This window comes from Equus przewalskii, chromosome 15 (assembly GCF_037783145.1).
Source record: "Equus przewalskii isolate Varuska chromosome 15, EquPr2, whole genome shotgun sequence".
In the NCBI taxonomy this organism is placed as follows: Eukaryota; Metazoa; Chordata; class Mammalia; order Perissodactyla; family Equidae; genus Equus; species Equus przewalskii.
In genome coordinates, this window is record NC_091845.1 from 68,835,928 (window position 1) to 68,862,046 (window position 26,119).

The following is a 26,119-nucleotide window of genomic DNA, read 5'->3' on the forward strand; positions in this document are numbered from 1 at the left end:
TTTTTCATTGTCAAGTTTGAAAGCAAATATTCTTGCCTGAAGGTGGGGGAGGGGGAGGAACAGAGCAAGAGGGAGAGCAAGAGGGAGAAAATACGAATGAGTAAATGAATGAATAACTGTCAAAGAGAGAGACAGGGAGAGGGAAAGGAAATAGGAGGAAGTGGAGAGAGAGAGAGAGAAAGGACAGCACTGTGAGAGAGGCACAGAGATTCAGGGAGAGGTAGGGGGTGGGGGGGAGGCAGGAAGTCTTATGGTGCTGTCCACCATTCCACTCAACCAGCATATGCTCCTACTTAAGGGAAACATTAAACACCTGAACCGTCCTCTCAGTAGATTTTAGTTTTCGTATACGTCTCTTGCTGTGATCCTCTTGTCATTCTGAGTGTGAGTTGAATACAGATTTTTATAAAACATGTCCCCTATATACAAATAACCTATTTCATCTGGTGCTCACCTGAAAATCAGTGCTCTGAAGGGAAAACAGGCTGCGTCGGAGTTACCAAGAGAAAGTGTGGGCTCCCCAGTATACCCCTGCCTAAGGAATTGGCACAGGCAGTTGTGATTATCTGTAATTTTTGTCTTTTGAGCTGACTACCTTTGATTCCATGGCACTGCGTTTTCTGTTTTATGGGAAATCATGGATAGCAAAGATCTTAAAGTCTTCCATTGTCAAGGAATCCTACATCTACTAAGTATTTTACTTTTAAAGGATCTGGAATCAGCTAATGCAAAGTCCATTTTTACAGATGTGGAAATTGAGTGCACATGTGTATAAAGTTTCCTTATATACAGATGCTTTCATAAGAGTCATTCACTCTTCATAGCTACCCTGCTAGATTAACTCCATGCCAGTTTTCCTGGAGAAGTTGGAGCTCAGTAAGTTCAGATCCTTTGCTCAGGTTCTCATCTAAGAGGTGGGAGAGCTAGATCGAATCTTGATTCTCTGACCCCCAATTTTATATTTTTCCCACTAGACATAAAGTGGCAACAATGGGATGAAAAACAGCATTTCGTGTTACAATTTAGAAGAAGAATTTTGTTTGTAAGTCAGAGTACGGTGCAAAGCCTAAAATGCCCATGGTTTTAATGTGGTAAATCATTATGTGATTTCCTCTTCTCCCCAAGGATATTTCTCTATTTCTAGGCCCTCATAGCAAATTGAAGTTGATATCACTATGCTTTCTTGTGATCCGTTCTTGGCCTTTCTTGGTTGAAGACCTTTATAAGCACTAACTATATTTTTAGTGAGTAATAATATTGCATCAAGTAACTTAGATAGCCACTTTTTGGCATCAGCTTAAGTGGGTGATCTTTCTTTCTTTTTTTTTTTTAAATAAATGCCATGTGTAGATGTGAGTAGGTAGATCCCCTGAGTGAACTCGATCTCAAAAGCCTTCATGGCTTGTTAGAAAGAATGTAACATTTTCCTCAGTTTGCCAAAATGCCATTGCCGTATATCTTATCCACCTTGCCTGGTCTCACCACCCTAAATCTTCTTTAAGAAAGAAATTCCCAGGAGGAGTGCTGACATAATTCCACTCCAACTGCCTCTGCAAAAACTTTCTGTGGGTGTGTAATAGGGTCCCGCAGCCAAGCCATCTGATCCTGCTTTGGCTCCTAAATCCCTTCCTCCGTAATAAGGATTCATGCCTCCAAATGTAAGACTCTTAGGAGAGCATTTCTTCTTGTTTCATGGTTTTATTCTTCTATTTTCAAAATAGATGGAAGGTGGTTGCAAATAGAGTCATCTCTGCTTTCCTCTACTGGTTTAATTGTGCTGAGTTTTTTTTAGTTTTTATTTTTATTTATTTATTTTTATTTTTTATTGCAGTAACATTAGCTTATGACATTATATAAATTTCAGATGTACATCGTTATATATTTCAATTTCCGTGTATCACCACATCATGTTCACCACCCAAAGACTGATTACCATCCATCACCACACACATGTGCCTAATCACCCCTTTCGCCCTCCTCTCTCCCTCCTTCCCCTCTGGTAACCACCAATCCAATCTCTGTTGCTATGTGTTTGTTTGTCTTTGTTTCTATCTTTACTTATGAAGGAGATCATATGGTGTTTGACTTTCTTCCTCTGACTTATTTCACTTAGCATAGTACCTTCAAGGTCCATCCATGTTGTCACAAATGGCTGGATTTCATCATTTCTTATGGCTGAGTGGTATTCCATTGTGTATAAGTACCACATCTTCCTTGTCTATTCATCCCTTCATGGGCACCTAGGTTGCTTCCAAGTCTTGGCTATTGTGAATAATGCTGCAATGAACATAGGGGTGCATGTATCTTTATGCATTCGTGTTTTCATGTTTTTTGGGAAAATACCCAGTAGTGGATTAGCTGGATCATATGGTAGATCTATTCTTAATTTTTTGAGGAATCCCCATACTGTTTTCCATAGTGACTGCACCAGTATTGGAAGTCAACCAGCGCAATCAGTCAAGAAAAAGAAATAAAAAAGATCCAAATTGGAAAGGAAGAAGTGAAACTGTCATTATTTGCCAAGTTGTTATTTCATTCAACCGGATACTTTCAGGAAGCTAAGATTCAGCTCTACATTCCATGAAAACTTTGTCAATGCAAACAAAATATACATCTATGGGAGAACATGGGAGATCCTAGCCTCATTATAATTTTAGTGACTGGTGGGACCTGATTGTTGTTTATTCTTTATTTCAGAAATCCCAGAAGACCCACTTGTGGCTGAAGAGTATTATGCTGATGCGTTTGATTCCTGTTCTGAAGAAAGTGAGGATGAGGAAGAAGAAATAGTGTTCTCAGGACCGGAGGAAGAGGTCAAGGATGAGGTGCAACAGCCAGCTTACAGAACAAACCAACAGGTATGTACTGCTCCCCAGCAGAAGTAGTGGAACTGTCCGAGGTACTGATCAGGCAGTGACCTCCCAGAGGGAGTTAAGGATGTCTTAGAATCTGAAATGGGGGATGTGGGACTAGGGTTTGTTATAAAGGCTCCATGTGATAAGTCAAGATTTTCAAGGTCCAGAGGCTAGCAGGGCCCCAATTCTGAGAATCTGGTCTGGACCATGTTGATGAGGGAAGGGCTGGAGCATCCAGTACTTATTCAGGTGGAAGGATGATACACACTACACTGTATACTGAGGAACAGCCCATATACAGCTTTTGAATAAACAATGCAGTGTCTCTTTGTCAGAGAGAAGGGGATTTTTTAAAATATACCTTCCTGCCTGGTAATCAGATTTGTGAATCATGTCCCAATCCACAAATTAGTTCTGGGGATGAGGTCCAGAGACCCTGGGCTTAGGGGAGGATCTTTCTGGCCACTCCCAGCCTCCGAGGGTACATCCTTGCATGTCGCGCTGGTATCTCTGAGTATAGACTTTGCCATAGATCTCTTTAACAATGGCAAGACTAAGGCCCATCTGAGCCATAGACTGAGAAATAGCCTCGGCAAGTGATTTCTTTGTTGAGTGTCTGCAGGAGAAAGGGAAAGCAAGATGTGAGGAGAAATCAGATGACTTTGGGAAATTTATGCTCATATATTCATTTCCTTCTTAGGCCATAACCTGGTAACCTTTCCAACCCTAAACTTCCATAATGTACAGAAGCTTTTTATTGAATAGAAACCATTGAGCTAGTAAAATAAAAGTCAACCAAGGGGTCAACCTGTGTCAATGGAAACTTAATTTAAGAGGATTAATTGAAGGTTGGACACAATCTACTCAACCATTTTTAATGAAGACTAAGCAATACGCCATTAATATTCAATAAATAAAACCAATAAGAAATGTTCTCAAGTGCTGTATAAGAAAAGGAGAGAGAGGCAGGGAGAAGAGAGCTAGAATGATATGGATCTGGGACTAAGCAGGTAGAGGGACGAGAGAAAGAGAAAGGATGAGAGAGAGAAATTAAGAGACAAGTACACAGAGAAACAAATGTTGAGAAAAATACAGAGTCGAGGGGAGGGCAATTCAGAATGCCAAAAGAAAAACACTTTCCTTATATTGTTTCCCCATTTTTTCCAATGGACTCTGGTGAACAACAGCACCTCCTACCATAAGTTGCAAATACAATTTCCATTTGCTTTTGTGCCGCTGTCCTGAACAACTGAGACAAATATTATTTCAGCAATACAGAATCTTCATTCTGTGCCTATGGTTGAAAAACACACAACATGCAAAACTCATACTCAATTTTTGCCCAAAGCCTCAAGTGGTAAAATTTTAGCTACCAATATTATTATTTAAAAACGTTTTTTAATAAAATTAAACTGATTCCAAAAACTACATGAATAAAACACATGGTGAACACCACCCAGGTCAAAAAATAGAACTTGGCTAACCACTCCAGAAGTCTAGTCTTTGGCATACTTGTTAGAAAATACGATTGGAAATCAGACTCCTGTGGGAGAGTCTAGCCTTTGTCACTTGCAGGTTATGTTACCTTGTACAAGTTACTAAACTTCACTGTGACTCAATTTTCTCATCTGTAAAATGGGAGAATAGGGTTCCTACCTCATAGAGCAGTTTTGTGGATTAAATGAAGTAATCGATGTAAAGTACTTTGAATAGTGCCTGGAATTTAATAAAGTAATTAATAGTGAGATGTTAGCTATTATTGTGATGAAGTTACTGAGCTATCCTGAGGCCTTTTAATGATATTACTAAAATTCTCTAAGGTTAGAGTGAAATTTTACAACTACACTATTAAAAATAAATCCCTTCTTCTTATTTCTTAGGGCAGATGACAAAATAAAGGGGAGCAATTTGTGCATCTGTCCCATGTTACATGATAGGTTGTGACTGATTTTAAATAATCTATTAGGACAAGATGCTAGGGCCTCTCACATACAGGATGGTATTTTGTCTCACAAAACTCTGTTGGGTAGTTCCCTATTTTCCAGATGAGGAAACTGAGTTTCCAAGAGAAAAGTAACCTGCCTGTTGGCACACAGCTAGAGAAAGGTCAGAACCATCCTCAGGCCCAGGTTTATCACATTCCCAAGCTAAGGTTTTTTTCTAATGCAGAAGGTCTATCAACCTAGAATGGACTTGGCATAATAGAAACAGGAGTGGATATCACAATTGGGTAATGAGTGTTAGAGACAGGTGATTACAACCCCATTTGCTTTTCCTAGTAATTTGATATAATTTCCCCCACCCCAAAAGGGGTGGCTGTGGGATTGTGATGGGTGTGGACCCTTCCCTTTTTCAGGTTATTTTATTAGCAACACACACATTACAATTACAGAACTCCATGCTGAGACCCAGTCACTGCTGGCTTTGTGAACTGGGTGAGACCTGTAGCCATCACCGGCATTTTCCTCTTCTCCCTCTCCGCAGTCTCGCCCTTGACTCCTGAGCGTGCCAGGGTCTACTTGGGTGATCATCATACTCGTGGCTTTTATGTGGATAATCAGATCAAAGTTCATTCCCCTTTCTTCAGATGAGACAAAAGTCACATAGTTTTTATTTTTATTGAGGAAGTGCTTTCAAAAAGAAAAAGAGCTGTGGGTTCATCGGGATTGATTGCTGAGTCCCTTGTGCCACCCATGACAACCTTTTCAGCAGCATTATTTGCAAAGTACAGTTTTATTAAGCACCTGATTGCTGTTGATCATCAGTTTCTTCTCTGCTGTGATAAGCAGAGCGTCAATAACACCTTTATCACAAGCCATTATCATATTGTTGATAGCTAATCTGTGAAGTCTGTGGTCACCGAATTGGAACCAGCCTCTTAGATCTCAGGAGAATGGAGTTTACAGCTGTCATTGTAACAGAGTTCTCAACAGTATTTGTGGGACCTGTCACTGAAAAGTGTTTCATGTGCTCTAATGGACATGTTTTAGGGCTGCAGGCTGATGGATGTTTTCACAGACTCTTCTGTCTTTCCCATCATTTTCCTCTCCATGACTAGTCAATATCCTGCCTGCACCAGTGTTACACATGCTGGGCGGCTCAGAATGACTTGACACAGAACACCCTCGGGACAGGCTCTGTTTAATGAATGCCGCTTTCATTGATGCTTGTTTTAAGAAGGCTCTTAGGACCATGGTGTTTGTTCTTGCTAAGATGAAGGGCTGCAGAGGTCCATTTCCCCAGGTAATTCTGAAGTTTTCAATATCTTTTACCAAATCCTCTAGCAGTTTTGAAATTCTCTCTGCACAGTGAAGCATTAGGAAAAGCAGGAATGATCTTCTGCTGGGAACCGTGCCACAGGGGCAGAAAAATGGATGCAGGCTAGGCAAGGCCTAAGATTCTACAGAGGACTCTTGGGTCAAATCATCATGAGAGTAGCTGCCTCTAAGAGTATCTTCTATTAGTGGAGACATTAGTTTAATCAAATCATAATTACTGTAACAATAAGAGTTAACATTTCCAGAGCCTTCATTCTATGCCCAGTACTTTATTTGCTGTCAGTTCAGGTCCTCTGGGAAGCGGGTGACAGGATAGAATTAGAAATTAAAGAGGAATGCCTGTGAAGTAGGCAGGGAGAACGTCAAACCATGATGCTGGTCGACGTCTTTGATGGTAAGGATGGAAGGGCAGGAAGGAGGACTGGGTGAGAGCTTCAGACTGCAGTGCAGCTCTGAAAAAGTCTTGGCCAGGCCAGCAGGGAGCCCCAGGGCAAAGACTGCTCATTGGAAGAGTCCGTATTGGGCAGGAATGGCCTGGCTCTGGAATCCCTCCTATGCTCACATTGGCTGGGAGCTGCCTGGGAAGAGTGTGGCCTTGGCCTGAACACTGCAATGGATCCTGAAGGCACAGCAGGTGGAGGCTGCACTCACTACACAGCTTGCTGCAGGCTCACTCTTGACGAGACGTGGAAGTGGCACACCTCCACGGCTGCCTTAGATGCCTTATTGCTTTAACTCTTGCACCGATCCTTTCATGTGTATGTTCCAGTTGAACTGCATCAAACTAGAATTTAGCTGGCTGGAATTCAAATAAGAGAGAAGGTGAAGGTGGGGAAGAAGGTGAGGGTGGGAAAAAGGAGGAGAGCATCAGCTGAGATTTCAGGCAATTCTACCTGACATTTCAGTCAAGCAGTGAATGATGCCCAGTGCATCTCAGTTCCTGTGTGTCGATCAGATTGTGAACCTCTTGTTGCTTTGAATTATTGCCCTAGACTTGTAATATTTGAAGATAGTAAGTGTTTTTCATACAATGCAGTCCCTAAGCACAAATCAACTATTTCATTTGGGGCTCAAAAAAGAAACAGCACATTTTTTTCTATAATTGATGATTATATTATGCACTGACTTTAAAAAACCCAGGTGCTTGGAAAGATGAGACTGCTGTGATATCCTGACTTTTCCCAAGAGGACACTGAAGCTTCGTGAGGCACAGTAACTTCTCTAAGGCCACACAGCTAATAAGTAGCCGGACTGTCTGACTCTACTTTTAGCCACTCCCCTGTGCAGTCTTCTCCCTGCACGACAGTTATAACCCCTCCACCTCCTTGATGATTGAATGGACACACTAGCTGCGAGGGAATACCGAGGGGCTACTGCATTATCCGGTCCTCTGGCAAGACTTGCATTACTGAACAGAATCACTGAGATGTAAACAAGGCAAAATTTAGACCAGTTCTAGGAAAAGTGCTGAGTTATGGGAATTAAAACAAAAAAGAGCCTGCCTCTCACATCTATTACGGGGTTCAGATTTCTCTCCTCCCACTGTTTTCTTATTTTTATTTTTATAGACGCTGCCAGAACTCTTGAGTTTGGATAGTGAGGCTGATTTACCTGCTATTTTGCATGATCTGACAATTAATTTAACTTCCTACCTGGGAAGAAACACTTTTTGTCTTGACTTGACCTTAGAGGGCCTCAGATCTAAGAAGCAGCCAGCCCAGGTATTGAAGGCTATTGAATCACTGCTCCATCAACATCCTCCCGCTGAAAGCAGACAGCCTTGCTAAGGTGTTAGTGAATACTAGCAGCGTGATGTGTCATTTTTTCCAGGTAATGGGCCTTCTGTGGACCCAGTGTGTGCTGCTCAAAGGAGCGACTTTGATGTGACATTTCCACCCATACCCCTATCCCAGCCCTCATTTTGTCGTGAGTGTTCCCTCTTCCCTCTCTAGCATTGCTGGTCAGACTGGGACCAGCCAATCCTTGCTCTGGGACATAGCACAGTGGGCTTTGTGGAAGGCTTGAGTCCCTAAGTCTTTTAAGTTAGATCCGCCCTTTTGTTTAGGATCACGCCTATACTTTTGCCCCAATAGCAAAGCATGGAGGGAAAAGAGGGAAGGTGATAGGATGCATAAAGACAAAGCAAAGCTGAGGAAGAGTGCAGAGTCCATACAGTCCTTTCACGTGGAGGGTGGAAGGTCACCGGCCTCCACCACATCCCTGTTGGTGGATGAGCTGAGGCCCGTAGGCAGATGAGGGTGTGAGGTGACAATGACCGGCACTGTGCTCTGCTGTGCTGTTCCTGGAGCTGCAGGGTGAGAGTGGTGGAGAGGTTTATGCTGACTTTTACAGAGCTGATAAGACTAGTTGGAATGGTACTTTTGGGGCTTTTCTCTGCAATTCTCCCAAGCCTGACACCAATTCCTGTCTCCCCAGCTATCCTCAGAGCTGAGGCGCCCTGACCATACAGGGCACAAAAGAGTCTGCAGAAAATATGAAAATCCCCCTGAAATGCCTTTGCAAACAAAAGGCCCATCCCACTACTTTGTGATTCAATGATACAGAGAAATTTAATTTTATTTTCTGAATATTTTATTCATCTGGAAAGAGAGAGTGAATACCGTTTCATGGTATCCACTCTAAGAGGAAAGGAGTGTGACACATCTGGGATGCTGTGGGAGGTGCTGTCCTTTCTACATAACCCGCTAATCTGGAAGCGCATGGGGCCACACCATGCCAGAGAAAACAGTAGTTAATGGTTAATAAAGCAGAGCTGCCTGGCAGCGTGCCGGGTGCTGTGCTAAGTCCTTCATGTGCCTTATGCCACTTTATACTCACAGCACTGTATGGGGTTAACATCTATCTCATTTTACAAATGAGGAAACTGTGGAGCACAGAGAATAACTAATTCAACCTAGGTCACCTGGTCCACTGACAGAGCTGGGATCCAAACCAGTAAATACTAACTGTGTCAACTAGTAGCTATTTTGGGTAAGTATAAAACTTAATGTAAAAGTTAGAAAAGGAGATGCTTGGGACCTAAGGGACAGCTCCAAAATGTGTGAAAATGGAACATGATCTGATGATTTAAAATCATATTTAAAACACATGGCCAAGTTTCCCACTTACTCTGTGGGACATAAATAGGAATAAAGTTAGAACTGGAGTCGAAAATAGTTATCTGCAATAAAGAAGTGTTTATCACGAGGGTTACCTTTGGGAACATGAAAATTCTTTCCCTTTTTGTTGCAATAACTTTCTTCACATTGCAGGACTTTCTTGCCTAGACTATTGGACATGTGGCACGTAAAGAGAGAGGTAGTTAATCAAGAGCAAGTGGGCTGTAGGAGGGAGGGGGTTGACTGGAGACAGGCTCCCCTCCACACTGCTGGAACTCTGAAATGGAGCGAAGCGAAGGGAGCACCAGCCTCACCAGCTCCTGAAAAACCCATTGCCCGTGATCTTGGGTAGGCATCGTGATGGCGCTCCACCATCCCTACGGTTCTTTTCTTCACGCCATCTTTCACATTTCCAAACTGTAATCCAAAAGTCTTAAGTGTTCTGTACTGGGTTCCTCCGAAGGTCTTGGAAACCCTGAAGCAAGCCCGCAGAGGCTGACCCACTACAAACCTGGGCTTAATAGGAGGCAGCTGCGGTCCGAGGTTCTAATAATGCGGGGTCAACAAAGCATTAGCAGTGAGATGTGGACACATCATCAGTCATGGTTCAGCCGTTCCAAACTCAGTGATGGAGGCTTTCAGTGGTATAGGAGTCAGGGGGGCTTGTTTGTAGTCTGAGTTTTGCAGATGTGGCTCGTGTTCCCATCACCACACGCATTTAAGGCCTTTTTTCCTTGGCAGAAGGCAACCGTCAGCAGTGAGATAGGAGTTAAGATGTCAGCTTCCCGATTTCAGGGAGGCCTCCACAAAGGTGCCCTGGGTTCTGTCCGATGGCTTTGTGCTAAATGGCATCCTCTGTCTCCCTATGAATTATGAATGCAGAAAAGCATGGGCTTGGCTTCTAGAGAGATCAAACTGAGATGTGAAAGGCACACCTGAGTGTGCACAAAATGGGTAAGGTCACCTTGGTGTTCTGGTTTCTGTAACTTAATGACATTTTTCAGGGCTGTTTGTGGGAATGGTTTGAAGGAGAGTGGACAATAGCTTAGTAAACCAACTTGCAGAAAAGAAAGCACATGGGTTGTTGCTTGGATCGTTCACTTATACATCACATATTTGGGTGTTCTAGGCACTGGATGTGGTGGTGAACAAAACAGACACAGTCGCACTTTGTGGACATCTTACTCAGTCTCATATATTTAAATAGTATCCGTAGACTGTCAACTCCCAAATGCGTGTCTTCCATTCTTCAGTTCTGTCTTCCCAGAACTCCAGGCTCACACATCTAGTCTGCCTGGGAGTGGGGTTAGAAGTCACGTGGACTTCTGATAGACATCCTAAACTAAGCATGTCCAAAAGTGAGCCAATATACCCCAGCCCCAGTCCAAATCAGCTCCTCCAGAGTCAACTCTGACTCCCATCCTTTCACTCACATTCCACATCCAGTCCATCAGCAAAGCCTAGTGGCTTGACCCTCAGAGTGTGTTTTAGAATATGATCACTACTCAGCACCTCTACTTCTACTGCCAGAGCCACTGTCATCTCCCCAGTGGATTATTGAAGAGCTTTTAACTGGTCTCCCAGAGACCCCCCCCTCCCCGACCCCAATATCTCACTCAAAGTAAAAGGCAAAGTCTGTTCAATGGCTTTCCAGCACGCCATCATCACCAATGGAGGAGCCCTTCTCTTCCATCACCATGAATATCGTCCTTACTCACCCCACTCCAGTCATACCAGCCTCCTTTCTGTTTCTGGAACATAGCAGACATGTTCCTGCCTTTGGAAGCCTGGAATGCCCTCTCCTCTAGATACACAAATGACTTGCTCTCTTTCTACCTTCAAGTGTCTGCTCTGATGTCATCGTGCTAGGGAGGACTCTGACCACCTTATATAAGTAGCACTTGCTGGCCTGAGACTTCCCTCTTCCCTTTCCCTGCTTTATTCTTCTCCATAGTCCTTATCACCATCCGACTTAACCACTATTATTTGCTTATTCATTTGTGCTCTGTCTCCCCCTAGAATGCAAGCTGGCAGGGCAGATTCTGGTTTTTTCACTGCTGTATTCCCAGCCCCTTGAGCAGTGTATAGCACAGAGCAAATCCTAAGTAGATCTTGTGGAATAAATGAATGAATGAATGAATGAATGCAGTGTGCAGTCTAGTAGTGAATAAGCCAGGACACCAACAGATAAGAGCAACTAGGAAGGGGAGATGTTGAGGTGATAGAGGAAATGGCATTTGGGGGCATGGGGAGACCTCCTAAGAGGGGAGTTGGAGAGTTTCTGGAAGATGCCCTTTCAGCTGTGACCTAAGGAAGGAAAATCCAGCCCATCCGTATAAGGAAAGGGAGTTGGAGAGCAGCGTCTCAGAGGGGGAAGAGTCTGTGGGAAGGCCCAGGGCGTGAAAGGGCTTGGCAAGTTCGAGTAACCACATAGTGAGCAAGAAGATGGATGAGCTTGGAGAGGTCAGGCCAGCTGTGGCTGCAGCCTGAAGATCTTGTAAGGGGAGTGGGTGCTGTTTTAAGTGAAAGGCCGATGTAGTAAAGGGTAACTGAGATGTCTTAACATGGGTCTGTGTCAATAGAAATGAGAACAACTGTGGCTGTGGAGGGTGGGGAGTGGCTGGAAGGGGGCATGAGGGAACTTTCGGGGCTAAGAGAGATGTTCTTCATCTTGTTTTGGGTGGTGACCATGTGGGTATATTCATTTTTAAAAACTTATTCAGTTGTACACTTAAGATCTGGGCATTTCACTGTACACAAATTTTACCTCAATAAAAATAATACATTATCGACAATGTCATCAAGAGGAGAAAAACCGCTAAAAAACTACAACAGAATTGTGATTGTCACATACATATAATGAGACATGTATGTCTTTAGTCGCATTATGGCCACTTCTTTGGCTGTTTGTGGCCTGTGTATGACTTTTCAGCTTCAAGGAGGCCCTGTGTGCACTTGAATGAAGTCTCTCAGGAAAAAAAGGTGATTCCAGAATGACTGAGGGAGGGTAGGGAAGAGGGTTCTGTGTAGTTTGGGTTCACCCTGTGCAATGACTCTGATAGGAGAGATGACAAGAGGTGAAAGAAATCAGCCCCTCACTCCCTCACATCCGATGACATAGGGACCCTTGGGTGGGAGGCCGTGCCTGCAGGTCTGTGTAAGATGAAGCTTAGCTGAACTCCTGTCTGTGGCTGGAGCCAGAGTGGAAGATTATATCACTTTGTACATACACTTAGAGATCTCTGCCTGCTTGGGCTGTTCAGCAGACAGAGAGCATTGTGTCAGGCCTGCAGCACAACATGAAGGCATTTGTTCCCACTCATTTGGAGCAGCTTTCAGCCGCTGTAAACATAAGACACTTTGTAGCTGTGAAACTGTCTATGTCTGTGTTGATATCTACCGAGCCTTCTGTGGCCGAGCCTATGGGAGTCAACATAGCCCACCTGCCAGGAGAGTGCTGATGCTGCTGTATGTAGACAGATGGTTGAGTTTTCACTGCCTCAAGGGGTGGGAACAGTAAGAGGAACCCTCTGGGGGGCTTTTGAGAATGTCTAAACATAGATGTACAATCGCTAAGGGGCTCTTGGTACCAAAACTGAGCCCTCATCCCAAACTAAGGTCGAATGGCATCTGTTGCCTTTCATTCATTCATTCACAATTCATTCCTCAGGGGGTACAATATTGTGTACTAGTTATCATTTTACTGATATCATTGATAGATCTCTTTATCCATATATTCAGCTTCAAAGAGAGCTGTATAAATAGTCTTCATTTACCTAACTTTGCAACTAAAGCCTCTCACATTGATTTATCTCCAACTCTTCAAGTTTCAGAGTTGCTCAAGACTTCTCTTAAACAAATGCTTTGTTTCTCTTAAGCCAACTTACAGTTCTTTTTCTCTCATTTAACAAGAGGAAGATATTCCTTGGGGAAAGCGGAGGAGTGAGGGATGCAGTATCTTACATCTCTCTGCCTTGCCTCTCTTTGGCTCCTTCCTCTGTGGTGTCTTCCTCATCCACATGAAGGCCAAATGTCCTTAGACTTGGGATAAACAAACCTCGTGGGACTAGGCTTCCCTGTGAGTGGGTTCTCGTTGCTTTGTTCCCACAAGGAAATGACAGAGCCTCTTTTCCTTCCTTGTTTCACCCCTTGTCACTGAAGCCTAGCTGCGGCATGAAATACCGTGCCCAGAGTCTCTTGGATAAGTGTCTGTCAGCAACAGCTTGAGAAACAAACTGTTTCAGAAAGAGATTTCTTCAACTGCATTATCCATCCAACAATTTGAGCTGAAAGTTAAACTGGGTTCCCTCCAAGATGCTGTACATATTGATTGTGTACCTGACAAACATTTTGAGCATTTTGTTTAACAAATACATATTACAGTTAATATGTGCCACGCATGGATCTGTGCACTTTAAAAATGCTAACATTTAATCCTCCTGACAACCCATTTTACAGATGGAGAAATGGAGGCATGAATAGGTTGAATAACTTGCTCAAGACACATGACTGGCAAATGGCAGGGCTGGACTTGCTCCAAAGTCCATGCTCTTAACCCCTGGCCATGCCCCTCTTCCTTGGTCCATCTGTCAGAGCCTCAGCTCTGTGCCAGTGGCTACCTCTCCTCGTGATTTGGATAAATCCTGACTCATTCCAGCCAGTCTGGCCATCATATTCCACTTGCCAGGGATTGGTTTAAGATGAACATGCAATTGATTCTCACCAAAAAATGTGAAGATATACATTTTTGGGAAAGAGGGGGCTCTGAAAATGCTTAAAAAGTAACAAACTACAGCTCTTTGTTTAAGCCATTTTATGCAGGTTTTTGGTTATTTGTAGCTGAAACTGTCCTAGGTGATATAGATGCTAAATGAGTCTTTTTTTTCTAGAAGAAATATTAGCATAGAAATATAGTTGCATAATTGCTGGATCATATTTTCAAAACAGTATCTTGCCGACTTTCAAATTAAAGTTTGAATTTTCAAGGAACAAACAATGCTTGCAACATGCACAAATGACAGTATTTTGGGCTTGCCACTAAAAACTAAAGATGAAATTATAAGATGCTATGTAGTTCTGGTTTGGTATAAACCTTGTAACTACATTTTCACTGCCACGTTCTGTTATCGAGTGTCCATCCATATGAGAAGGCTTTTGAGAATTTGGTCCTTTGAGTCTATTAGAGTTTCAGATTCCAACTATATAACGCTCATAGAAAATCTTCTTCCCAGACTGGAAAACTTCTTTTTTATACCACTGAGTTCTTTATGGTTGGGAGATTTTTCTGTTTTCTGGGAGTCAGAATTCTCTAATTATATCAATAGAAAGTTGCCTAGGGAAACAACAGAAGCGCTTGGCAATTACAGGTTGGTTTTTCTTAATGGCTCAAAGGTTTCAGAACACTACAAAAAGTGTTAACTCGAAACTAACATTTTAACTGAACTTTTGATTCCTAGTGTATGCAAGATTCACGATATTAAAGTATCTGACCCAGAAGACTTCAATGATAAAAATGATTCTTTTAATTGAGTTTGTCATCCTTTAATTTTTCAGTTATCTATCTAGTACCGTACTTTACACACTTAAGTCCCTGAAATATTTCTTGACTGAAAACAAGTGTAAAGGGAGAAATTTTGCTATTGTTTTAAATATATATTATGTATAATGTATATATTAGCATCTATGTCTTCAAGTTAAATTATATAGTTATACCCCCCCACATGTATATTTGTATACACACATGCATGCACACATATTCCACTATTTTAAATGTAAGACTCAGCAAAGAAAAGGTATCAAGTTCTTGCAGCCAAGCAGGGAAAGTGAAATGTTTAGTCTTAACACTTAAACAGTCTTTGTTGGAAATCACTTTATTTTTTCATGAAGGTAACTTTACTTAGAGTTGTGAAATACGTCTATATTGTAGTCAACTAAAAGTCTGCGAACTCAGATACTCTGTAACAGATTGCAACAAAGATCACGATGCCAGATGATTCCAAGTTAGCCCAGTGGGGATTATGCCTTCCAGGGGCTATTTGGAAATGTCTAAAGATATGTTTAGTTGTCACAATTTGGGAGGCGGGAGGGTACTAATAGTGGGTACAGGCCAGGGATACTGCTAAATACTCTACAACGCACAGGACAGTCTCTGCAAACTCCACAAACAGTTACCCAGCCCAAAGGTAAACAGTGCTGAAAGTGAAAGCCCTGAGTTAGCAACATAGGTGCACACAGCAATTCTTCCCAGTTCAAAGTAACGTTCAAACTAATTGAATAAATGAGAATTCTCTAAGGCAACCAGTCGTTTTTGGTACAATGCTCATGGCAGACTCAGTAAAGAAGTCTACCATTGAACTCATTGCCCATATCACTCATGTTGACTAAAGTTTGCTCTTCAAATTGTGGTCCGTGGACCAGCAGCATCAGCAGCTGTTGGGAGCATTTTAAAATGCAGAATCACAGCCCTACTCCAGACCTGCTGAATCAGAGTCCGCATTTTTAACCAGATCCCCAGATAATTCCTACACACAGTGAAGTCTGAGGATCACCTGGTAGAACTATGTATCTACTAAATAAAAAGAGGACAGCTGTTTGCATCCCAGACAATCATCGGCTGCTTTAAGGACGTTAGCTTTGAGAATAGTCAGCCACAGATGTTTGCAGACCTCACCTCCAAAGCTGATCTGTGACTAGAAACCAGGCCAAGCGGTCCGGTCCGCTTCCTAGGAGCACGAAGCCAGATTGGAAAACCTCCCTACCGCAGGTGTGAGGCAAAAATCACCCCAGGCAAGAGTCTCCTGTTAACCGTTTTCATCGCCCCCTTTAGACTTTTCTCCACAGGTTAGCAATTAAAAGGAGAGTGAGAAATTCATTGAAGCACATTGAATTTTAATATTCAAATTAACACAGGATTTGACACAGGTCTGCCATCACCAAATGTGAGATTCCAAAAATACTTCTCCAATTTCATCCTAAAATATCTTTGGGTAAATGTGACCTATGTTTCTAAAGCCAAAGTATAAAAACCTTCTCAATTGAACTCTGCAGGGAAAAACGCAAAACCAAGTTGCATCTTTCTCTTCATTTTAGAAGTTGCTCCAGGATCTAAAGAATCCTGATTCTAATGTGAAGCAGCAGGATGTAGGTGGCTAGCTGAAATGCTAGTGCTTACTAAATATTTTAAATAGTGATTTTAGGCCAGTGGTGGGAAAAGCATTATGTTTTAATCGCAAAGAAAGAACTGAAGAGGGGCCAGCCCGGTGGCATAGTGGTTAAGTTCCCACATTCCGCTATCGGCGGCCCGGGGTTCGCCAGTTCGGATCCCGGGTGTGGACATGGCACTGCTAGGCAAAAGCCATGCTATGGTAGGTGTCCCATGTATAAAGTGGAGGAAGATGGGCATGGATGTTAGCTCAGGGCCAGTCTTCCTCAGCAAAAAGAGGAGGATTGGCAGTAGTTAGCTCAGGGCTAATCTTCCTCAAAACAGAAAAAAAAGGAAAGAACTGAAGAAATTTTTTAATTGAAAAATTCAATGCATTTTAGATTTAGGGATGCTAAAGCAATCTTTTCTCCAATCAGAGGAACATACATCTAACAGAATAGGGGTTCTCATAGTAGAAAATTTTTACTTGAAAAAAAGAATAAGGACAGAGAGCTTGCAGAAGTCCCAGGACTAAATTCGATAAAGACGCCTGGGGACCCTAGAATGTATGAACTAAAATAGGAAGCTCTACTAACTCATTGGTCCACCTGAGGATTTCCTCAAGAGTGTTCCTGAGATTTCCACAGAATGGACTGGGTTTCATGGGCAATTAGGCTTGAGAAACACTACATTGAACAAAGTTTTGGGTCTTTGCTAAAGAGCTTCTCAGAGCTTTCAATATGTTCATGAGAATTGTGAATCTCTAAGATAACATATACAGCATTTCCAACACATATTTTCATAGATCCCTGTACAAAAGTTCTTTGGCACATACTTTGGTAAATGTCAGGACAAGTTGTTTAGTAACAATAGTAGTAGGGATGGTTTTGTGGTTCAGTTGATGAGGAATCGTTTTGTTGAAGCCAAGGAGGATAAATCTGTGACCAAGACAGTAAAGGTCCATTTCCTCATGGGTCACAGGGTCCACAGGAAAGATGACGTGAGGCCTGCTGGAATATGGAACCAGGAGGAATAGTGACCCAGCTCTAGGAAGGACCAACCATGAAGCAGAGAAAGCTTGAGAGAGACTAATGAGCACAAAGCTGACTTCGGATGAGCAACTCCAAGCCTGCCACTCACGTACTCCACCTGAGGCTTTAATCCCCCACAGCTGTCCACCTGCAGTGCCTGATGGAGCATACCCTGTGGTGGCCACAGGGAAAGAGAGCTTGCAGCAAAGGCTTCAGCCCACAGTGGGGCCATCTTTTGAAAGAAGTTCCTCATCTTTGGTCATTTGGGAGGCAGCAACAGAAAGTTTCCCAGAAAGGTCATGACAAAGATTCCGCCAGAGGAAGCTCCAGTTTGGAGAGAGTCTGTGAGGTCGTATCTGTTGCTGAGGTCGCCTCAGAAGCAGACAGAAAATAGCCTTGTGATAGAACATCTGAGCGCCAAGAAGAAAAGGCAGATTGAAGAAGATGCCCAGTCAGCTGGCTTGGAACAATGTTCTGCAAATAAAAGCCTCTGAAAGAATTCAATGGGAAAATGTATTCAGAGCTTTCACAGGGTTGAGAAGCTATACGTTTAAGTAAAATCTGCATGATGAGGTAGAAACAGAGAGTAATAATTTTTGACTGTTGCCTTGCTGTGCGCTTTTCTTTCGTCAACTTACTCCAAAATGGTTTATTGATTGCCTCCCATGTGCCATAGCTGAGCCAATAATGACTCAACAGTCATGGTCCCTGCCCTCAGGGAGCTCATAATAACAAACACAACATTAATTATATCTTTGGATAAGTGCCTCAAAAAACAATAACAGGGCACTGCAATAGGGTTGACCAAAGTGGTGGCAGAAACCTAATTTAGGTGAGTGCTTAGAGAATCTCTGAGCAGGTGGTGTAAAGTTGAGCTCTGAAGGATGAGAAAGACAGTCCTGTAAAAATGTGAGGCAAGAGCATTCTTGGCCAATGAGAAGGGCTCACGGTGGGAAAGACCTTGGTGTGTTTGAAGAAAGGAGACCAACGTGGCTGGAGCGTGGTGGGTAGGAGAGGAAGTGGAAAGAGAGGAGGTTGGAAAGAGCAATAGGAGCTGGATTGTGCTGGGTGTGGCAAGCCGTGACAGGATTTTATTCTATACACGGGGGATCTGGATTTTATTCTATGCACGGCAACAAAGCAGTGGCTATGATGAGGGAGATGGATTAAAATGAGGCCACAGCGGAAGCAAAGAGAGAAGTAAAGAGGTCCTTACATGGTCTAGGCAGGAGGTCCTGGTGGCTTGAGCCAGGATAGCTATTGGATTTTTGTTTGTTTGCTTTTAATGTGTGGTTCCTTTTCTTTTAATGGAAAAGAAAGACCTTTGTAGTACTGGTTTCTCAACTTGGTTTCTGTAATCCTACCAGCTGATATTGGAGAACATGCATTGCCAGGGAAATTGATGGAGGAATTACTGCTGAGAAAGCAGTAAATCACTAACAATAGAGGCCAGACACCGTAGGGACACACTATCATCCCTCCCAGCCTCAGCTCATGTGCTCTCTTCCCTCCTATCTATGGAAATGGATTATCTGACCCAAAATGGTGGGCCAAGGCTGCATCTGTCTTCCTCGTCTTTGTATACATTTGACACATAACTGGTATTTAATACATGTTTCCTGAGTAGAAGACAAGCAGGTAATGAAGTGACACATGTTTTTGTTTTGTTTTTGTGAACTAAATCTTTCACCACACCTAGCTCTAAGGTGAGGAGATAATCTGGGTTATTTAGTCAGACAGGACTGGCTGATAACTAAATGAGCATCTTAGCAGTGTGATTTTTATAGGCCTGTGAAGATGCCACTTGACTGCCTCCTTTGACCTGCCTGCTTGCTGCTGCCTAAACTTCTCCTATTAGAAGTTAATTCTTCTGATATGAGGTTGTATCCATTATTGAAACATGAATATCCAGAGATAACACATGAGACTAATCAATCATCTTGGCTTTAATGGACCTATCGTCTCTTTTCTTGAGAGAAAGCAGATTTTAATAGAGAGGAGGATGAAAAGAGTGTGAAGGCACTGTGGCTCCTTGTGGAGAAAATGCTCTAGGTGGGATGGGTGGAAGCGTGAAGAAAAGGGCAAGAGCAGAGAAAGAGGAGGGTTTCTAAGTGTTCACACTCTTTGACCCAATAATTCCATTTCTGAATAACTAACCTAAAGGAATAATAATAAACATGGGGTAAAGACTTATGTGCAAAGATAGTCATTGCAATATCATTTACAACAAAAAAATGGAAGCAACCTAGATGTCCAACGATATGGGCATGGGTAAATAAATATGATGTGGCTTTACAGTGCAATATTGTGCAACCGTTAAAATTATGTTTCTGAAGAATTTTTAATAGCATGGGATGAAAGTCCAAACAAAAGTATGTGTGTATATTTTATGTATACCATACATATAGAGTGTAATCTCAAATATCTAAAAGATAGATCTATGTAGAAAAGATTGACTAAATATGCATTTATAATTTTGTGGGTGTATATGTTAATAATGATGGATCTTTGGTGATATTTATTTTCTTCTGATAATTTTCTATATTTTCCAGATTAAAAAATAAATACGAATTATTAGAGGACATATTATTTTAAATATCTATACAAAATGTTGTTTAGAAGGAGAGGTTGCTCCAGATAGCGTCTCTCTCTCTCTGTGGCTGCTAGGCAAGCAGTGCTAGTTCTCGTGGACGTTAACAGATCTGACTGGACCTTTTTAGAACAGCTACCCTTTCCCCCTCAGAAGCAATTTCTAATTCATTAACCAAATTACTGCATCTGTTTCTGAAAAACAATCTGGGTGTTTGACTGAACTTGAATCTGTGGGATAGCTTTTTGGAGCTGAATCTTACAAGATATTCCTCATGCCTCTAAGGCCATGTTCCTGTTAGAGAGGGGTTGATGGTTATGGGAGAGAATTGAAGAACATTTAAATTCATCAGCAAAAAAGCCATTAGGTTAATTTCACAGCATTTGAAAATCAGCCTCCTGGCCCTTGGCTGAAATGACTGAAGGCTGGTAGCACCGTAACTTGGCATCCAGCAAGATGTGGTTGCTCACTCAGGCCACTTAGTTCTGTCAGAGATCAATTTTTTAATTTTTTTTTTGAGGAAGATTAGCCCTGAGCTAACTGCTGCCAATCCTCCTCTTTTTGCTGAGGAAGACTGGCCCTGAGCTAACATCCGTGCCCATCTTCTTCTACTTTATATGTGGGACGCCTACCACAGCATGGCTTGTCAAGCGGTGCCATGTCCGGACCTGGGATCCAAACTGGTGAACCCTGGGCCACCGAGAAGCAGAACGTATGCACTTAACTGCTGCACCACTGGGCCCGCCCCAGAGATCAATTTAAATTGTGAAACAAAGAGGAAATGCAGAAGTTCCAGTCAACAGCATAATCACCACATTGCACCAGCCATAATATGCTCCTGAAAGATGTTTTCCATGACTGAACTTCTTGCTAAAGTGCAAGCTTGGTGTAGAATGCCAGGAAACATCTTCAGAAAGGGGTGTGTAGGGACCTGGAATTGGCCACCCCAAGATATGTCTCTTTGGCATCAGGATTATTTGAGGCTGATTGCTTTTGATAAACTGGGACAGGCAAGGAGGCTCTGAGGAATGGAACTTGCCCTTTGTTAGGACACATTTGCATTTGTAAGGTAAATCTCTATCTGTAAAGGTGCCTCCCTCTCTGTACCAGGAAGAAGAAAGGAGATGACCTTCTCTCTAAAAACTCTTAATCAATACCAAAGGCAAGGACTTAAAATCTGCATTTTATTGTGCTAGTCTGGTAACCTCCTGTAACTGACTTCCCTCCCCCTCCCAGCGTTGGCATCTCCTTAAAGATTAAGCATCTTTCTTTAGGCTGGGAACCGATTGCCGCGCTCATCTGTGACCACCCCGGCCCGAGGCAACACACCTGCCACCTCGTGGTGTTCACTGGGACAGCCGACCTATCTGTCGTTTCCATCGAGTTCTGTGCTGACAGAGCGGCCTCGTGACTATTGTAAAAGGGACATTTCAATCACATGTGAAACACCCTGTTTGGGGGTATATAACCATTCTGTGCACCCCACTTCTTCGGTGCCCTTTCTTCCTTCGGGAAGAAAGGCCCCGGGCCATGGTTCCTCATAAAGCTTTGTTTAATTTTCTCTTGCTATTCTGTCTCGTGTGAATTTAATTCGTTCTCCGGCCAGATGAACCCCCATTTGGGAAGAGGAAATGTCTTCCTCCCCTACAGGTGGCACTCATCCCCATTGTTCTCCCTTTTCTCATGGAAGTGGGTGTATTTCTGTTGAGGTCATTTATGTTCAATTAAATGGTAATTTCTGGAACACTAGGAATGAATTGGTTGCTAAATTAAGTTGTAACATGGTAAAACACGCTCCTTAATTTCTTTCCTAGGTTCTATTTAATGCAAAAACTGTAGAATCTGATCTTGACATAAATTGTCTCTTTCTCAAAATAGAGAGTTTCTTTCAAATGTTAAAAGGTACAGTTGGCATCTTATTTTATTTGATGGCTTATAGTTCGTTAATATCATATACTTTGATCCTTAAATCATTTCAGATTTGACCAGTAGAAAAAATCTGTATGTAGAGATAGAGATATGTGTAGATCAACGGGTCTCAACCAAGGGTGATTTTGCTCCTTGTGGGATACTTGGCAGTGTCTGGTGACAGTTTTCATATCTCAGGGTTGAAGGAAGGGGTGATGGAAGTATCTTCCTGGCATCTAGTTGGTTGAGGCCAGGGAGGCTGCTAAACATCCTACAGTGTACTAGCCAGAATTATCTGGCCCAAAATGTCACTAGTGCCCAGGGTGAGAAACTTTGATGTGTGTAGACGAGGTGAATGATAACGTAAACGTGGTATGATATTGACATCAAGGTGAAAGATACGTGGGAGTTTTCATACTATTTTTGCAATTTTTCTGTAAATCTTGTTATTTCAAAATTTTAAAGTTTTAAATGAGTACAGGTGGCTGTTTTGGTCTTAGTACTCTGATCTGCAGCCTAGAGATAGAAAATGACTTGTCCCATCTTGGGAATGTAAGTTCAGCTCAGTCATTGTCCATGACCTCTGGGGTCACAGTCTTCAGGGGCAGGAAGGAAAGTCGGCAGGGGTCCCAAGTGCCCCCATGGGCCATGACTGTATTTGCTTGTTCCACCATGAGAATGCACACCCGTCACGTCGAGGTCATATTTAGACAGAGGATTGATGTTCTGCTTAAACTGCTTTTTTTTTTTTGAGGAAGATTAGCCCTGAGTTAACATCTACCACCAATCCTCCTCTTTTTGCTGAGGAAGACTGGCCCTGAGCTGACATCCATCCCCATCTTCCTCTACTTTATATGTGGGACACCTATCACATCATGGCTTGCCACGCAGTGCTATGTCTGCACCCTGGGGTCTGAACCAATGAGCCCCAGGCCACCAAAGTGGAACGTGAGAACTTAACCACTGGGCCGGCCCCCTAAACCACTTTTTTTGACCTGGAGTTGGAAGCTGTTGATGAAGAACCCACCCCTCCCCACCAAACCCCCCTTTAGCTACATCTTGTCCCCAGGCTGCATTATATTTCCTATCTATCTCCCTAGCAATTGTTGTTAGATCTTCTTCTTGACTTTATGCCCTGATCCCCCAACAATATCGTGAGCTCCTCTGGGTTAGGAGTCCTGCCTTCTGCCATATGTCTGTGTAATGTAGTGGCTAATAAGAGTTCAGGCTCTGGAGACACCCTGCCTCTTCCACCTCTTACTAGTTGCGTGACCTTGGTCATATTATGGAACCTGTTTGTGCCTCAGTCTCCTCCTCCTTAATGGGGAGGAAAATAACACATCTGGTGGAGTTTAAATGAATTAATACATATAAGTTGGTTCAACAATGGCACATATTGAGACCTTAATAGAAGTTAGTATTTATTTATTCAATCATTCGTTCTGTAGTATTAGAATTATTTCTGCCCTTCCCACCCCCTGTATACTGTTCCCTAGCCCCTGTGTTAGGAAGATGTAATTGATGTGTCCCAACCATCCAGGTGCTTCCTACAGCCCTGGCTCGGGTTCTCACTGTTTCTGTTGCATTGTCTCGGCTCAAATGCTATTGAGAATCTCCATGCTCGGTGGCGGGCACAGTGATGGGACTTTTTAATCTTTTATGTCTCTGTCCTTTTCCCATTCCATCCTATCCAACTCCCTTCTTCCATTCTTTGGGTATTTCCAGTGGGCCATACACTGTACTAAAGGCTTTTTATTATTTCATTTGCTTTTCATAAGAGCCCTGTGTGAGACAGAGGCCATATTCTCCTCACTTTATAATTAAGGAAACTGAGGCTTGGAGAGGTTAATTGAATTGACCGAGGCCATAGAATTAAGAAGTGGTATGCTTTTTCCTCTACTTTTCCAGTAATGATGTACTTTGAGCAGGGGAGAACCCACTCTGTTGGTAGACGATAGCCCAAAGAGTTGATGCCATTCTTCTCTTTTACTTCCATTCAAATGACAGAAGCTGGCAGAGACCTGCACAGATGAGCATTTAAACATTTGTCATGTGCCAGGGGCTGTGCTAGGTACTGGGACATAAAAGTGGAAAAAAGTTGGTCAGTGACCTCAATTTATTTAGTGTCTCAGTTATCTTTTACTGTAACAAAGCACCCCAAAACTCAGTGGCTCAAAACAATGATTCATTGTTTCTCATGATTGTATGAATTGTCTGGGCTCACTAAGCAGTTCTTCTGCTCCATGTGACATTGCTTAAAGTCACTCATGGGGCTGCATTTAGCTGGGAGCTTAGTTTGAGGGTCCAAGATGGCCTCACTTGCATGTCTGACAGTTGGTGCTGGCTGTTGGCTGGGGACCTGTGTTTTCCTCCACGTGGCCCCTCACGCTCCTCTCACCACATGATTTCTCCAGTAGGACAGCCTGGACTTCTTTACGTGGTTGTTGGCTTCAAGGGAGCAAAAATGGAAGCTACATGGCCTCTTAAGGCCTTGTTACAGAAGTCACACAGCATCACTTCTGCCGTATTCTGTGACCCAAATCAAGTTACAGGGCCAACTCAAGGGGTGGGGAAAGAGTCTCTACCTCTCGATGTGAGGAATGGCATAGGAGCACAGGGATGGAAAGGATTGTTGTCACCGTCTTTGAAAACAATCTAACACACTCACTGTCCCCCTAGCTCTTTAGCCCAAAGAACACGGTTTTAGAGCTGGAAATCTCTTTAACCATCAGCTGGTTCAACCCTCTAGTTTTACAGATGCGGAAACCAAGACCTGGGAAGTCAAGCCATTTGGCCTAGGCCAATACACTTCATGGAGGAGCCAGGCTTAGAACCGGGCTTGCCTGGTTGGTGTTATCATCTGTGTATCCAATATGTGCTTTGCTTTTCCATCAGAGGATGTCTCTGCCAAGTTCCTCTCTGACTTAGGCTGTCCTTGTTGAGTTTGGAAACCACAAGGGTGCAGAAGAAGAAAGGGACCTGCCTTTTCTTTTTTTCTTTTTTTTTTTTTAATTGAGTTAATGATAGGTTACAATCTTGTGTGATTTCAGTTGTACATTAATGTTTGTCATTCGTATTGTAGGTGCACCATTTCACCCTTTGTGCCCACCCCCCACCTCACCTTTCCCCTGGTAGCCACTAATCTGTTCTCTTTGTCCACATTTTTAAATTCCTCATATGAGTGGAGTCATACAGAGATTATCCTTCTCTAACTGGTTTATTTCACTTAATTCCCTCAAGTTCCATCCATGTTGTTGCAAATGGGATGATTTTGTTCTGTTTTGCAGCTGAGTAGTATTCCATTGTATATATATATATATATATATACCACAACTTCTTTATCCATTCATCTGCTGATGGGCACTTAGGTTGCTTCCATGTCTTGGCTATTGTAAATAATGCTGCAATGAACATTGGGGTGCACAGGACTTTTGGAATTGCTGACTTCAAGCTCTTTGGATAGATACCCAGTAGTGGAATGGCTGGATCATATGGTAGTTCTATTTTTAATTTTTTGAGGAATCTCCATACTGTTTTCCATAGTGGCTGCACCAGTTTGCATTCCCACCAGCAGTGTATGAGGGTTCCATTCTCTTCACAACCTCTCCAACATTTGTTACTATTAGATTTAGATATTTTTGTCATTCTAACGGGTGTAAGGTGATATGTTAGTGTAGTTTTGATTTGCATTTCCCTGATGATCAGCGATGATGAACATCTTTTCATGTGCCTATTGGCCATCCGTATATCTTCTTTGGAGAAATGTCTGTTCATGTCTCCAGCCCATTTTTTTATTGGGTTGTTTGATTTTGGGACCTGCTTTTTCTTCTTCTGTTTCTGTGCCTCCTTATTCCTGGGCTGGGCACTGGGGGTCTTCAATTGGTGCTTTGGCTTCATTGACTAGCATTGACCAGGCATGCCTTCCTTATCATTGCCTCTTCTATACATTGGAACAGGAAATGATGCTGGGTTTTACCACATGCATAAAAAGTGGCTGCCCAAATGCCACCAGATGTTATAAAATGAAACCCAACACATTTATATAATGTTTTAGAGTAGTCTACTATACTATTGTACATTTTTCTAAAATCCACAATTACTGCAATATAAAATGTGGTGCTTGTTTTGAAATGGAGCAGGTGATAATTAAAATAAATTATTAATTTCTCTCAGTATAACCACAACCCTGAAAATAAG

General features: G+C 42.6%; 1 protein-coding gene across 10 annotated transcripts in view; it reads left to right on the forward strand.

Annotated features, from left to right (window-relative positions):
• Positions 1-26,119, forward strand: part of NEK11 (NIMA related kinase 11) — a 248,982-nt gene that overhangs the window by 159,287 nt on the left and 63,576 nt on the right. For 9 of the 10 annotated variants that reach the window (XM_070576034.1, XM_070576038.1, XM_070576037.1 and 6 more), the window contains one exon: positions 2,698-2,858. In XM_070576034.1, coding sequence (XP_070432135.1) covers positions 2,698-2,858 — 161 coding nt within the window. Of the gene's footprint in view, positions 1-2,697; positions 2,859-17,374; positions 21,581-26,119 lie in introns of those variants that run through there. The other variant, XM_070576041.1, reaches the window with a different exon arrangement.